The sequence below is a fragment of the Typopeltis vanoorti genome, chromosome 20 (assembly GCF_054136105.1).
Source record: "Typopeltis vanoorti isolate ZY-2024b chromosome 20, IOZ_Tvanoo_1.0, whole genome shotgun sequence".
In the NCBI taxonomy this organism is placed as follows: domain Eukaryota; kingdom Metazoa; phylum Arthropoda; class Arachnida; order Uropygi; family Thelyphonidae; genus Typopeltis; species Typopeltis vanoorti.
The window spans coordinates 66,947,706-66,964,510 of record NC_143568.1 but is presented as its reverse complement, the minus strand read 5'-3'; the positions used below and the strand labels follow the sequence as shown (position 1 = coordinate 66,964,510).

At 34.6% G+C, this 16,805-nt stretch overlaps 1 protein-coding gene across 1 annotated transcript in view; it reads right to left on the bottom strand.

Annotated features, from left to right (window-relative positions):
• Positions 1-16,805, bottom strand: part of LOC150095530 (receptor-type tyrosine-protein phosphatase epsilon-like) — an 858,461-nt gene that overhangs the window by 265,183 nt on the left and 576,473 nt on the right. The window contains exon 9 of the mRNA XM_090410701.1: positions 10,788-10,899. Within this exon, the coding sequence (XP_090266827.1) occupies positions 10,788-10,899 (112 nt within the window). The remainder of the gene's footprint in view (positions 1-10,787; positions 10,900-16,805) is intronic.

Genomic DNA, 16,805 nt, shown 5'->3' with positions numbered 1-16,805 from the left:
ATAAGATACTTTTCTGTGACCCCCCCACAACACAATCTGAAGAAATACATTATAAATCCACCATCACCATTCCTTTGGACAGTTTTCAAAAAGATTGCTACACTCCTCAAGCCACATGAATTATGAATGACTTTTAAATCTTTAAAGACTATCTGCCATTTTTTAAGATCTCCAAAAGACAGTCATGCCTTCTTCAAATATGCTGGTGTCTATAACATCCCTTGTTCATGCAGATTAAACTATATTGGTCAGACCTCTAGAAGAAAGAACCTCCAGAAAAAAGAACACGTAGGCGATGTAAACAACAACAGAGAAGACAATTCGGGGTTAGCACTTCATTTCTCCAGGACAAATCATACCATAGAATGGGACAAAAGCTCCACGCCCTATTTAAAGGAAGATTTCTGCTTCTGAATCATAAAAGAAGCCATAACAGTAATCCATTCTAAACCTCAATAGAAACCAAGGATTAATTCTGGCTGATATTTGGAAGACCCTTATAAGATCTTTAAGCAGGCCAGAGTTAAATCTCGCTGCTAATTACAGAACGTTCCTACATAACAACAGTTGACATCATACACGCTCCATGCATGTGATGCACATGTTCTTCTGTGTTTGTAAAAAATACAATTTTATTCGGTTCATTCCTTCATGAACAGTTTTAGTGTTTAAGTTGTTTTGTATCTATTTTATTCACCCTGAAAAGCCAAACAGCTAAGTTGGCGAAACTTGTTGGTATTTCTTAGTTAGTATCAAATAAATTCCTTTGACCAATATAAAACCCAGTTGACATCAATCTTTTCCATAGATTATTATTCCCCTTTATAAGGCATTGGTACTTCCACATTTGGATTACTATGCTCATGTCTGGTCACCTGGATTCCTTGGAGATGAGAAGGTTGTGAAGAGGGTGCAGAGGAGAGTGACTAAATTGGTGAATGATGTAAGAAATGCTCCCTACATTGATAGATTGAGAGCATTTGGATTGCAGAGGTTGGTTGATAGACAGAGAAGATGGGTTATGATAGAAACATTTAAATTACTAAAAGGTTTTTATAAGATTGATGCAGGGGAAATATTTCAGCTGTGTGATAGTGATGGAAGAACATGAAGTCATCCCTGGAAATTAAGGAAAAGTGTGGTTAACAAGGGTGTGAGAACTAGATTTTTTGGTTGGAGGGTGGTGAATGAGTGGAATGCACTGACTCAGTTGTGAGTTCTTTGTCTGTAAATGAATTCAAGAAGAGGAATGACAGACATTGTTTTGATAGTTTGGATCTCCCATGATGAGTCTACTGACTCCATGGAGATACCCATAATAATAATAATAATAACTGTTGATCAAATCATTGTCTCTTCAACATACTGTGTGAAATGTAATTTAGCTTGTCTCTGTATGCATATGTGTATACTCCAGCTGTTGACCTTAATATGAAGGTCGAAATATTGGGAAATTAAAATAATTATTTATAGCACAGTTTTAGAGTCCATAATTTGTATAAAATGAAGAATGGAATACAATGATAATGCAATTATCATCTACTGTAACAAACGCTACACTATTTTTAAAACTAGGGCCAAATTCCATATGTATCACACCTACAGAAATGTTGCAAAATGTATAGTGTATAAGTGCACTTGTGTTGTGACAAGATAGTAGAGGAAAATAAGTTATCATTATTATCTCAGACAGGAATGAAATACTTTCAAACTTCTCATTTACAAACAAATCATTCACAACTGATTCTGGCAACCCAATCACTAGTTTTTAAACATCTAGTACTCATACTTTACTAAGTACACTCCCACAATTGAGAACCAAGGATCAGTGGGATGACCTTTGCTTCTCTGCATTCTGTACTGCTCAGTGAAAATATTGTTAGGTCAATCCTCTAAAATCTCTTTGATAACTCATATGTTTTTATCATTTCTCCTCTTCATTATTTTATAATAATAATAATTATTATTATCAACAGACCTCCATGAAGTCAAGAGCCCAAGTGCATGAGGTCCCACTCTCATATGTCCAGCTCATCGTACTTTGACTTAAATGCATTCACTGTCCCTGAACTCACCACACTCTCAGGCAATGCACTGCAGTCATCTGCCAACTCTCTGTGCAAAAAATTACCAATTTAATCTTTGCAATTCTCTCAATCTGTCCTCATATTTTAAATTACTTTAATTAACTGCTAATTAAACACCTCTACTAAATCCTTCTACTAATTATTCTACCATTATCACCAACCAAAATCATCCTCCTATAATCATTCTTCCTTCTATTGGCTACATATTGATAAAATCTTTAGGATTTCTTTTAGTGTCATTTGCTAACTGCTGCTCATATCACACTTTTGCTACCTTTACTAAGTGAGTTACCTTCCTTGCTAGCTCTTTGTACTCCTCATGTAGCTGATTATCGCTACTCATTTTGTGCCACAACCACAATGCTTTTACCTTTCAGATTGCATGCTTCACCTCTTCAGACATCCATTTTACACCTAAAAGGCTTAGTAAAATAAATTAAAGATACTTAGTTTAATCCTTTATCCAAGTGTAAGCAAACAAAGTTTATGCCTAAAATATTTTCGGGACCCTTCCCATAATACATAGCATTATACAAACCCATAAGGATATGTGCTTTGCATTATGGGATACTATGGCAAGTGATGTGAAGCATTAGCCTCTATATACGAGTTGCCCCAGTCCTGAAAATACTTCAAGTGCAAACTTTGTTTGCTTACACTTGGATAAAGGATTAAACCAAGTATATAATTTCTTAGTATCTTTAATTTATAGTATAAACAGTGGAAAAACTTCCAACAACTATCACTAATCCAAAGTATTTTAATAATAAGGTTTGACTACTCATATATGAAATCTGACTTAGGCCTTAGCATCACCTCTGGGTCTGGCTCCCACTGATGAGACCTCAATAAAGTCGAAACTAGTCTGGATAGTGACCATTCCATAATGCATAGCATTATACATACCCATAAGGATATGTGCTTTGCATTATTGGATACTATTGCAAGTGATATGAAGTCATCAGCCTCTATATACGAGTTGCTCTAGTTCTGAAAATACCTCAGGTGCAAACTTTGTTTGCTTACACTTGGAGAAAGGATTAAACTAAGTACAGGTAACCCTCGTATAATGCAGTACTTATACAACATGGTTTCAATATAATGTGGTCTACAAATCGTAGTAACCCTTAATCAACGCAGTACTTATATAACGCAGTTTCAATAAAAACACGGTCTACAAATTGTAGTAACCCTTAACCAACGCGCTGCTTATACAACGCAGTTTCGATAAAAACATGGTCTACAAATTGTAGTAACTCTATCTTTTTGTATGTTTTTCACCATGTGACTTGAAAATCAAATTTTATCTTCGTTAAATTTACATCGCCCGTATTGCACATGTAGTTATAAGTAGCGAATTTACATTAGGGGAAATGCCCTTTAGCACATATGTACGTCAACTGTTTACCATATAAAGTGTTTATTGTTGAAAATTGTCTTCGTTTTCTGCCAGGAAAGCACATTAAAAATCATAAGTGTGTTAATCTCAAGCTGAGCACTTTATTTTCTGGTGAGTTACATACATAATTAATATGTAATGCATTTTTTATGTAAAAAATTTATTTTTATAGTAATGGCCACAAACTGCAATGAAAGGGAAAAACCAACGTTGAAAACAAAATTCATTTCTCTTGAAGAAAAAAATGAAAATCATGGATCGGTTGAAAAATGGAGAAAAACCAGGAGTTGTTGCAAGGAGTTTGAATTTAAATGAATCAACAATTCGAACAATCAAACATAATGAACATAAAATCCAATAAAGTGTTTATTGCAATAAACACTTTATTGGATCAATGATAAGTGCAAAACGCATTGCTCGTGTACACGATATTCTAATCAGAAAAATCTCGAATGATTTGGATAGAAGATTGCACTCAAAAGAAAATTCCTTTGGATGGAAATCTTATTAAACAAAAACCTCTCAAAGTTTATAAACATTTATAGTGCAGACCAGGTGTTCAATGCGGATGAATCCCAGTCATATTGGAAAAAAAATGCACCTATATTTCGAAAAAGGAAAGATCAGCTACTGGATTCAAAGTTTCTAAAGATAGAATTACTCTACTGTTTTGTAGTAATGCATCAGGTGATTACATGACAAACCAATGTTTATTAACCAATCCTCAAATCCTCGTGCTATGAAAGATTAAAATATGCACTTTATTTTATTTTGCCTAAAACATTTATGAATTATTTGCAATGAAGTTCACGTACAATTTGTAATTTTTATAATTTTATATTATGTATTTGTTTCATAATTTGTTTTCTTAACTTACATGAATTACCTGAATTAAATAAAAATGTATTTTTGTTGGATATGTCATTGTTGTTTATTTAAAAAAAAAAGAAAAAAAAAACGAAACAGAACATAACCCTACTTTATCTATGTGATCTGAGTCTTGCATAACGCGATTTATATAATGCGGCATTTCTGTGGAACCTAACATCCGCGTTATACAAGGGTTACCTGTATATAATTTCTTGGTATCTTTAATTTATAATACAACCAAGTGGTAAAACTTCCAACAGGCTTAGTAAAAGTTCTCTAGTCAGTAACTAGAATAGAACTTATGATGGTCTTTCTTCAGGCAAATCTTGCGCTGCAGATGGCACATGCTACTTCCACTAAGGTACACAGGAACTTCACTATCCACACTTCAGGCATTTTATCTATCAATTAGATTTTGTGAACCATAAATCTTCAATTTATCCTCATAAAGTGCATTCCATAGACCTGTTGTTTGGTGACAATCCTCGGTCACCTGCCTCTAGATCTCTCGGAATCTACATTCCGCTGCTTCCTCATCTAGAAGCTCCACAGGTGGCCAGATATCTGTGCAGTTGTCCAGATCAAGATTATAAAATACTCATAAAGAGGGATCATAAGGATAATAATCACTGATGTACAAATTAAATAGCAGGGACCAAGTACGGAGCCCTGCAGTACACCATGTCTTCTGCCATCTCCTGGATCCAATCCCCCACATACTAACATCTGTCCATCAGCTACTCTCTTATCCAAAACATCAACTTAATATCTATCCATTTTTGTAGCAATTTATTTAAAGAGTGATATCCATGTGGTATACTGGTTACTGGTAAATATCTCTGCAAAGTCTAGAAGTATCATCTGTATAGCCATTGACTTAATCTGACTCAAGTGTCATTTATTCTGCCTTTTACTGATGTCTCCAATACTTAAACTATCACTCCTGAGTTGCCAATTGTTCTATAATTTCCTACCTGTCTTGGAGACTTCTTTATGCAATGGAACTATTTATGAACGCTTTCTGTGCTGTTGTTACCTTAGCAGAACAAGGACTTCAATTAAAAGATTGGTTAGAGAACTGTAATTCCCTTGAACATTCTTATAATACACAGCCTGATATTCCATGTCTGTATCTGCATTAAAATTCTGCAATACTATAAGCATCTCTAATTCATCTACCTCTATTCTTGTATCATTCACATCCTATCTAGCACTACACTATCGCCACCTGAATGGTTCATTCTTGTGAAATTATCACTCGGCAACTCAACTGTTTCAATCTCCCTATCATCAGCATTTATAAAAGTGATCCATCTGTAATCATCCTTTTACACAACATATAACGAAAAAAACTCTGGTAATTTTTTCGGCCTGCTTGGCTAATTTCCACTCAAAATCTGATTTTGCCTCTTTTACCATACTGTTAACTTTTGTTGCCTATGCTTGATACTGCTCATGAGCAGTATCAAGCATAGTGTACCTTCTTTATATACCTTCCATAACTTTTTTTTTTCAGCTCCTGCATAAAGATGCTAGTTTCTCATATTGTTCTTACCTGAATTATCCTCCTGACTCTTAATATAAAATCTGATACTGCTTTCTTCAAACACTCCTTGATCATCTCCCATGCACTGCAGAATTTTAAGCTCTGGAAGTGCTCCAAATTGGCTTCTTATCTCACATTATAATTATCTGTTCTGTAATTTCACTTATACCAATTCATAATTGAAAATTCCACATGTATAGCAAGGTCAAAACCATATGATTACTCTCTCTCTCTCTGCAATACGAGAGAGAATAATCTTTTAGCAGCTGTATAAATTCCATTTCCTTTCCTCTATGTGACTTCCTTTTTCTAATCTATGTTCCCATAGTCAAAATATGCCATAATAATTAATTTTCACTTTACACTCGTTGTACTGAATTGTGAAAGATCATCACTGGCAGCAGCAAATACCTTGATATTTTTCTTCCAACTTGATCAGTGGAATCACAGGAGGAAGCCAATTTGACCTATGAATGTTGAAGGCTCCAAAGACGGCAATTGCACTCTTTGTGTATTTGGATTGCAGAATATGCAGCTTTAAAGACAAATAATGAAAAAGATTAGAGTACTTTTCTAAATTTGGAATGCAATAATGACAGCAAAGGAATGCCACAAAGCACAGTAAGGAAACTTTGAGTGCTTGAGCAGATCAGAAAAGGAAGATATTATAGATTTGGCATTCTTTGACATGGAATGTCAGATCTGTTGAACCCACATGAATACTCCTTTGGGAAGGAATTGGGCAGAGTTGCTTCGGGAGAGAAAACAGTAGTTGTGGCGGAAAACATTATGGTCAGGTTTGGATTAGAGGTGGAGCATCATTTATGTTTGCATTAATAGCACGTGTGTAGAATAAAGTATTTTTATGTAAATTGGTATTTTTTTTTTTGTTATATGCAGATAATTATAATGTGAGATAAGAAGACAATTTGGAGCACTTCCAGACCTAAAAATCTGATCTGAAAGGAAAAGATGTTCTTTCTTGGAGTTCATAATCATAACTTCCTGTCCTCAAGAGACAGGATACACTATCCACAACAATGCTCAATTAATAGTTTTATCAGCTAAAATTTCCTAAAATATTAACTTCTGATTATTGCTATTAACATTTCTGAAACAACAATTAATGCTCAATGTTGGAACATACTCATTTTAATTTGGCAGGATGTGGAACTAATAGAAAGAGAAAAAAAACTTTTATAAAAGTACTTTTATTTGTCTGTTATAGAAGACAAATAAAAGTATTTTTGATAAAAGAAATAAATCTTTAAATAAAAGTAAAAAAATACTTTTTTTAAAAGTTTATTTAAGGTACTTATTCACTGTTTAGAATTATGTTACTCTGGTATAGAAATTTAGTATGTTCATTCATCAGAAATCTAATAAATAATAAAATATATCATCATCATCATCATAAAATTCCTGACATATACCCTCAAGGGGTGTACAGGATATGAAAGTACTACATGAAAAAATTACATCATTACTAACTTCCTATCTACAATTTTCCTCCAAATCAGTCTGTTACTTGTCAAGACTCCAACATTATCAGATCTTATATTTCTATCGTCTAAGGCACTTTGTACTGTATCAATCCACCTATATCTTGGTCTTCCTCTGGGTCGTTTTCCTGCCAACCTGGCAGAGAGAACACTTGTTTTGCTAATCTTTCCTCTCCCATTCTATTTAAGTGACCATACCACCTGAGATTAGCTCTGCTAACGCATTCCTGGATGCTGACAATGTCAAGTTCTTTCCTAATATCCTCATTTTTAATATGATATTGCCATTGATGCCATCTGTTCACGCCTCTAATCTTTCTCAGGACTCTCATATCTGCAGTCTCTAGTCTTTGGTCAAGTGTTTTACTTCAACCCAGCTCTCAGATCCATAAGTTAAAACTGGTTTGAACACTGTCTTGTATACAGCTAATTTAGTGTTCTGACTAATTTCTCTCTTATTCCATATGAATTTATTCAATTGACTGCCTACCATATACCGGCTTTGTTGATTCTGCTGTCTATTTCCATATTTAATTTACCATCTTCACTAAAAATCGTGCCTAAAAAGCTGAAATGTTTTACTTGTTCCACAGGTTTCCCCATTCACAACACACACAACACAGTTGACATTTTCAACAGTTCTACCTATTTTCATTGTCTTTGTCTTTATAATGCTGACCTTCATACCATATCTATTACAACAGTTATTCAATTTAGTCAGGGAATCTTGCAAAGTTGTAGTGGATTTATTTAGAAGTATAACATCATCCGCTTAAAGCAATGAGCTGACATTAACATCTCCAATTCTGATATCATGCTTAATACCACTTTCCTTCATAATGTGATCCATATAGATAATGAATAACAGAGGGGATAATGTACACCCTTGTCTCACACCAGATTTAACATTAAACCATCTTCTTGTACTTCCTTCAATTCTAACTGCTGACTTACAACTCAAATAAAGACTGAGTATTGCTTGATATAATGTCCGATCGACACCATATAACGTAGCATATTGAATAGCTTCTCTCTTGGCACCTTGTCATATGCCTTTTTCCAAACTGACAAAACTTAAATACAGATCTTTGTTATATTCCCATGCTTTCTCGACTATATGTCGTAAAGTGAAGATCTGATCCTGACAGCCTTTCAGTAGGGAAATACCTCTGTAATTCTCACATTCAGTTTTATTTCCCTTTTTATATATGGGTACTATTAGAGCTCTACTCCAATCATTGGGAATTCATCCCTCTGTCCAGGCTTTCTGAACTATACAGTGTAGCCACTGTAAGACTTTTATACCACAATACTTCAGCATTTCTGGTCGAATATCATCTATTCCTGCTGCCTTTCCACATTTCAAGCCTTTGATGGCTTTTTCTACTTCAAGTATAAATATGTATTCCTGACTGTATGCCTGTTGAGTGTTTTTTACCACTGTGTTCTCACTGCTTGTTTCATTTAGCAATTTTCAAAGTAATTACTCCATACTTCAAGGATATCTTTTTCTCCAGTTTTCATGTCACCTTTATCATCTCTAACTCCTTTTACAGCACTCTTTCTTCCATTTCTAAGCTTCTTCAACAACCTCCAGAATATTTTGTCACCTTCTTGATATTTATTTTCTATGTTCTTGCCAAAGTCGTCCCATGACTTTTGTTCAGCTAGTTTTACACAGTGTTTAGCATTTTTGCATTTGTCTCTGTATTCTCTAAGAGCACAAGCTGACTTATTTGACAGGAACTTCTGATATGCTTTCTTCTTTTAGTTCACTGCCTCTTAACTTCCTGTGTTCACCATGGAATTCTGATTTTTCTATCCTTGCAGACAACCTCACAACATACCTCTCTGACTGAATCAATGAGGGTGTTTTTCAAGGCTTGCCACTGAATCTCCAAGGTTTGGCTCCTGTTCTCAAACTCTTTCATTTTTTCTTCAATAATCTTTATGTATTTTAGTCTACAGTTCACATCTGAGAGCTGATCAACTTTTATTCGCTTTAAAATTTTCTTAAATGTTATTCTTTTCAATATGAAATTCAATTTTATCCTGCTCAAGACTAAATAGTGATCGCTTCCAATTTCAAATCCTCTGTACACTCTGGTGTCCTGTACCAGGGAGAAAACATCACTATCAACAATAACATAGTCAATGAGACTTTTCTTATTCCTTGCCTCTTCTCTTCATGTGAATTTGTGCACATTTTTATGTTGGAACATGGTGTTAGTAATAACCAGTCCATGTCCTGAGCAGAAATCCAACAGATATTTGCCATTATTATTAGCTTTGCTCTTTTCTCCAAATTTTCTCAAAATATTTTTGTATGTCTCACAATCATTTCCTACTCTGCTATTTAGATCCCCAACAAGGACCAACTTTTCCTTTTTCATTGTGTCAGTTGCTTTTTCTAAAGCATCAAAAAATTCCTCCACTTCTACCTTAGTAGAACCTTCTGTGGGACCATAGGCACAAATAAGTCTCATTGTCCAATTTCCCATTCTGATATTTTCCCACATCACTCTACTTGAGACTGCCTGCCATTCAAGAAGATTAGCCTCGTATTTTGTGTTGAATACTATGGCTATTCCTTCTTTTCCTTGATTGTCATTTTCTTGAATATAACATTTTGTATTTATTGCTCAGAAAGATCTCATTTTTGTCTTTTTTGTTTCAGTCACTCCTATTATGTCGATCTGGTACTTATCTAATTCTTCAGCTATCTCCATTTCTTTGCCATTCAGGCTCTTCTTATGTTAATAGTAGTGATCTTTAACTCTGGTGATGTTGAGTTGGGGGTGTGCTTTGAGATTTGTTCCAGTAGCTGACTTTTCGATGTTCGCCCTGGTTCCCTGGCAAAAACAACAGGGGCTTGTTTAACGGGCGATGCCCCAGCCGGCATGAAGTTTTGTCATGTTGTACCATAATTTTCTATATTGGTTTAAGCGAATAAGAATACAATTTGGTCGGCTAAATCCCAAATTGCTAGCCCACCCTCGTTCGTTCAGTATCCAGGTAGATACCCAACAGGGTGCACCACGAGAAGGTGAGGATTGGACATTAGGTCAGAAGCACTGGTCAGTTCTCTGTATTCCTTTACAGGCTATGTGGAGGTCTCCTCTCAGTTATACAGCTTTGACCCTTAAGCACCCCTAATAAAATATATGACTTCATAATCTTAAAATAGAATTTTTGTGTTTTGAAGTTCAGTCATGCAGAATATTGTACAACAATTCCCATGAGGATTGTTAAATGGCTGCTAATCCAACTGTACTATTACTATCATTATACATATTAAAAGAAAAAAATGCTTGGCTATATTTACCAAGGATTTCCATTATTTGTGAAGAAAATTATAAAAGAAATAACATTAATTAACCTACCTTATGAAAAAGAGCATCAGCACGAGTACTATTATTACAAGAATGATACCACATATAACACCAAATATTACTGCAACATGACTTTCTGTGGGTGCTGGAGTAGACACGGAACCTATAGAGACAGTGCATACTGCATGCATAAATAATGCAAATGTCTTAATGCATGCTTGTATCCCCTTATCTTCAAAGTACTTTAAATGGTATAAATGTTTTATTTTATATTATTATATTAAAATATACAGCTAAAAATACAGATTCATCTGAAACACACCATTAAATTGGGTTTATGGTAAAATTAAACATTAATATTATTAACAAAAAGAGAATTATGTTGGATGAGCAATGAAAATGAAGTATAGCACAAGAGCTCATGATCAGGGAGAGAGAGAGAGAGAGAGAAAAAATAAATGCAATTTACAATGAGAATACACAGAAAACAGACTTTTATAAATAAACTGGATATTCAACAACTTTAAATCAATATACAATTCATACAATTCATAATTATAATGTATAATCATCACAGATTAGCATCTAAATGAAAAATCTTTCCAGCGAAAAAAAAATTCATCTAAATCGAAGAATAATAGTATAAAAATTTAATAACAAAACAGTGAACCTCACATTTTTATCTTACTTCAGTGAAAGTAGATATCATGAGAGTGCATCTAAAAAGTATACATGATACACAGAAAATGGGTATGACCAGAAGTTCAGCTCTCTGAATCATCTAAAAATATTCCCCTCCCCCTTATATAATAAAATAATTGTTTGATTTACTATGATTGATATAATGTAATGCTTGCATGTTTCTAAAGCAAGCATTATATAAATGTTACTTCTGCTTGTAGAAGACATTTATGATCAATCCAGCTTGGTTTGCCAAGCAGTTAACATATTAACTCTCCAACCAACAGGGTGCAGATTTCAATCGCATTCTGGGAATGGATGTTTGTGATAGTCTTTAGGTATGAAAAGAATTTCATCAACTGGTGTGAGATCAATGCTCCACATATCAGAGACCTAAAGTGGCTTGAAAAAAGTTCCATATCTGGTCTCTAGAGCAGGGTTTCTGAACTATATAAATAAATGAAATGAATAAAGGAACAAATACACACACACACACACACACACACGTGTGTGTGTGTGTGTGTGTTCATATTTTTTTATATTGACTGAAATCCGAGAATTAATTAGATAAAGGATTAATTTATTTAACACACAACATGTTTTGTCGGAAAGCCGACTTCTTCAGGTGTGAGAACATTGAAAGCAAAATAAAAAACACTACAAAGAAACATTGTACCACTACAAAATCGACTATAAACTTCAGTTAAGTTTGAACTGTAGCTACAGTCTGGGCTAAAGTTCTATTGTTAGGTCTGCGTGTGTGTGACTTCACAAGTGCGCCAGTTTCTGATAGCATAGCTAAATGGGTCTGGTAAATTGTAATTAAGGTTACTGTTTATGTGATGAGAGTCCAGGACAATTTCCTTAGAGTCAACAATGCGGCTTTCTACCTCATCGTGGCATATTTTGAAGTTGTTGTCCAGTTTATCTCATGTTGGCAGCCTTCACTATTTGTGTTCACTGAGAACAGGACATGGCTTGAGAGGGTGCTTGCTCTGGTTCTGTTGTAAGCAATGTCCCTTTGATGTTTCTTGAGACATAGGAGGATGGACTTCTCAGTTTGCCCATAATATGGCTTTCTGCAGTCACATGTGATTTTATACACCCCTGGAAACTGAAGATGGTTGTGAGCCTGTTTAGGTTTGTTTAGAACTGATCTGAGTTTAGGAAGAGTAGAAAAGCACATTTTTATGTTAAATTTTTTCAAAATTCTTCTTAGTTTCTGGGAGAGCAAGCTGATGTATGGTAAAGAGATATAACCTTTGGGGTTGTCCTGTATTTCTACATTGTTTTGATGATGGCGATATAGTTGTTTATTAATAGTTTTTGAAGAGTAGCCATTATTTGCGAAGGTTCTTTTTAGATGTTGTAGTTCATTTTTTATCTTTTGCTTATCTAACAATACAGACCTGGCAAGATGCGCTAGAGTGGAGATGATTCCCAACTACTGTGCTGGATAGTGGTGTGAGGACGCATGCAGGTAGTAACGCACACAGATAGATACCCATCCATGTGCGTTACTCATACCTGAAGAAGTCGGCTTTCCGATGAAACATGTTGTGTGTTAAATAAATTAATCCTTTGTGTTAAATAAATTCTCGGATTTCAGTCAATATAAAAAAATATGAACATATCTTCATACCGAGTAATACAACAGATTTTCATATATATATATATATATATATATATATATTTTATTATTATATATTAAAATATATATATATTTTAATATATAATAATAAAAAAAATGAAGGAAAAAAATCCTTAATCCAGCCAAGGTACAAATGCACTATAGGTTTATAGAAGCCTTTTGCAGGTGGGAGCCACATAAGAAAAAAATAAAAATAAATAAAAAATCCAGACTTCACTGGTAGGATGCATATGACTATAATAAATTTAGTTTAATCCTTTATCCAAGTGTGAGCAAACAAAGTTTGCGCCTGAAAGTATCTTCAGGACTGGGGTAAGGTGGTACAACACCGGGCGACTCGTTGCAAAGGTGGAGCAAGATAACATCACTCCTCTCTCAGTATCTCCCATAATTCAAAAGACATCTCCTTGTGGATATGTATAATGTTATGCATTAAGGGAAGGGACACTACCCAGACTAGTTTTGGCCTTTATTGAGGTCTCTTCAGTGGGAGAATTCATATTCGATGCATATGACTACTGTACGCCCACTGATATGAGATCCTTCGACACTCTGCGCATGTCAGAAGAAGGAGAATCCATTCCAATAATAGGGTAATCACTCTATCTTGTGGGATGAGTTGTTTATTATTACATGTTGGAAAATTAACTTTTCTTTTATGAACATTGTAGTTTTTAAAGTGGTAACTATTTTGTATAACAGTTGGAAAATTTTACGTATAAAGCACGTGATTTCATGTGTTAGTGACCAATTCATACATCCTTTTTTCTTTCTCCCCTTCAGCATGAATTGACTATTCTTGGCAATCTTTCAGACCAGGTTCTATGAAGTGTGGGCATAATATATTTTGAAATAATTTGCATTTAAGTCCAAGTTACACCACAAATATGTAGACAGAGCAACCAACTTGCCTTTGTAATTTAGTCACATTTTGTAATAGAGTAACAGCTGAACTGTATAAGGGAAATGGTTACACCATGATAATACTGGAGTTTACAAAGGAATTTGAACAGAATACTGCACAGAAAACTATTATATTAGTCAGAGATGGGAAATGGAGATGAAGCTGTTAGCATGAATAGGTGGTAATGGATACCAGAGAGTAGTGTACAGAGGAGTCAAGGAAAATGAAGGCAACCAGTGGAATGCCTAAATGCTCTGTACTAGGGCCACTACTGGTTAATTTGTATATTAATGATATAAGGAATGTAAGTGAGGCTATTTGGTTTTTTGTGGATGATGCAAAACTGGGGAGGGCAACAGCTGATAAAGACAGTACAGACATCTGGAAGGATGAATTAAATTGGCAGTGTAGGCAAGGTATAGAGGTTGTTGATTTAATATTGCACAGTGTAATGGTATGCACTTTGAGATAAAAGGATTACATACTGTGTATTGCATTGATGGTACTGGACTGCAGAATAATGATTAAAGTGGGGATTTGGAGATTAAAGTTCTGGGGCATATTGCAGAAGCTCGCAAAATAGATCAAAGGATTATAAATTATATATTTAGTTTAATCCTTTAACCAAGTGTAAGCAAACAAAGTTGCACCTGAAGTATCTTCAGGACCGGGGCAACTCGTGGCAAAGGTGAACTGAGTCCTCATCACTTTCCTTAGCATCCCATCATGCAAAGCATATCTTGCGGGCATATATAATGCTATGCATTATGGGAAGGGTCACTACTCAGACTGGTTTCGACCTTTATAGGTTTCTTCAGTGGGAGCCACACCCAGAGGTGATGCCAAGGTTGAAGCAATGCAGAAGTCATATTTCCATATGCCAGTTGCCAAAATATGTCACACTTTATTATTAAATTACTCTGGATTAGAGAAAGAAAGGTCTGGTTCCCACTGAAGAGACCTCAATAACGGTTGAAACTGGTCTGGGTAGTGACCCTTCCCATAATGCATAGCATTATATATGTCTGCAGTAAGATGTACTTTGCATTATGGAATACTAAGGAAAGTGATGAGAACTCAGTCCACTTTGCCATGAGTTGCACCAGTTCTGAAGATACTTCAGGATTGGGGCAACACTTGGATAAAGGATTAAACTAAATATATAATTTATAGTCTAGCCAAATGGGAAAAAAACTTCCAAGATCAAAGGATTACTGGGAGGTTGAAGAACACAATGACAAGTAGTTATAGGAAGGTATCAGCTTATAAGGCTGCATCTTGATTACTGTACACAGATTTGATTGACTGGGTTTCCTGGGGAATGAGGAGGTGATGGAGAGGATTCAGAGATGAGTGACTACCCTGGTGACAGGTATATGGAATGCTCCAATATCAGGAGAGACTGAAGATATGTAGAATGTAAAGTTTAGTGAATAGGTGACAAAAGAGGAGAACAAGACAAAACCACTTATAGGTTACTGAAGTTGATCTATAATATTGACAGAGAAGAAACTTTTCAACAGATGGTGAGCAGAAGGAGAACTACAGGTCATCCATGTAAGTTGTGGAAGAGTGCAGTTAGTAAGGCTATGCAGACTAAATTCATTCTTTGGAGAGTAATGCATGACTGGAATAGATTGCCAGAGGTAGTTATCAGCATCCTGACAGGAATGAATTTAGTAATTTAATAATGGTGAATATGGTAATTTCATAATAGCTGGTATTGGTCTTCTAAAATGAGTCGTACTGGTTATTGGAAATACTACCAATAACCAGTGTTATTACTGGTTATTGGAAATACTACCAATAACCAGTAATAACATTGCATCTGTGCATTTTAGATCTTACAGATTTAAAACCTTTTTCATTATTTCACATAAGAGATTAATTTAAATTTCTTGTATATGTTTTGTACAGATTTTCAAAGTAATAGATTACTTTCGGTACAGTCATCTGGATCTGTTTTATCTTTTGTTCTAAAAATTAGTACTGTAATATTTTTTCTCATCATATGGTAAGTTTTTTAGAAAACACTTTTTTAATAATTTAGTTAAATCAAATATTTTATCTCTTCCTCCATATCTTAACAATTTATTTTGCTTATTCTGGCTGGTTTCCTATATTAAATTTTTCTTAAAACATTTTTTATTTGTTGTGATGTTATTTTTAAATCTTCATTATCTATCAAATTGTCAGGTAAAGTTATTTTAGTTTCATACAGTAATGTAGCAAAGGATATAGTGGAGTTATTTAATAAGCACTTCATCAATGTGTATCATGCTGGAGTAAATGATGCTGCACAATATGCAGAAAGGAGGCAAAGATTAATGAAATTAGATGTGAAAGAATCAGAGGTATATCAAGTGTTGCTCCAATCGGATGGTCTGAAGTTCTACTGTTTAACTTTCCTTTCCTTCAGTGTTACATGGTGATCAACCTTCATTTCAGACAAATTATGGAGACCACAACCGTGTTAGAATTAATTACTTTAATTTCCCAATGTTTTGACCTTCATATCATCATCATATGGAGTATACACATGTATATACAGAGACAAGCTATATTATATTTCATACAGTATGCCAAAGAGACAATGATTTGATCCACTGTAGTAGAATAATGGTTGATCAAATCATTGGTCTCTTTGGCATAAAGTTTGAAATGTAATTCTTCTTCTTCTTCTTCTTATTATTATTAATATTATCATTAACATCTGACCTCCATGGAATCAGAGACTCATTGTGGAAGATACACATTATTGCACACAATGCTCATTAAACTGATTCGATGTGTCTACATTCACAACACACTCAGGCAATGTATTCCAATCACC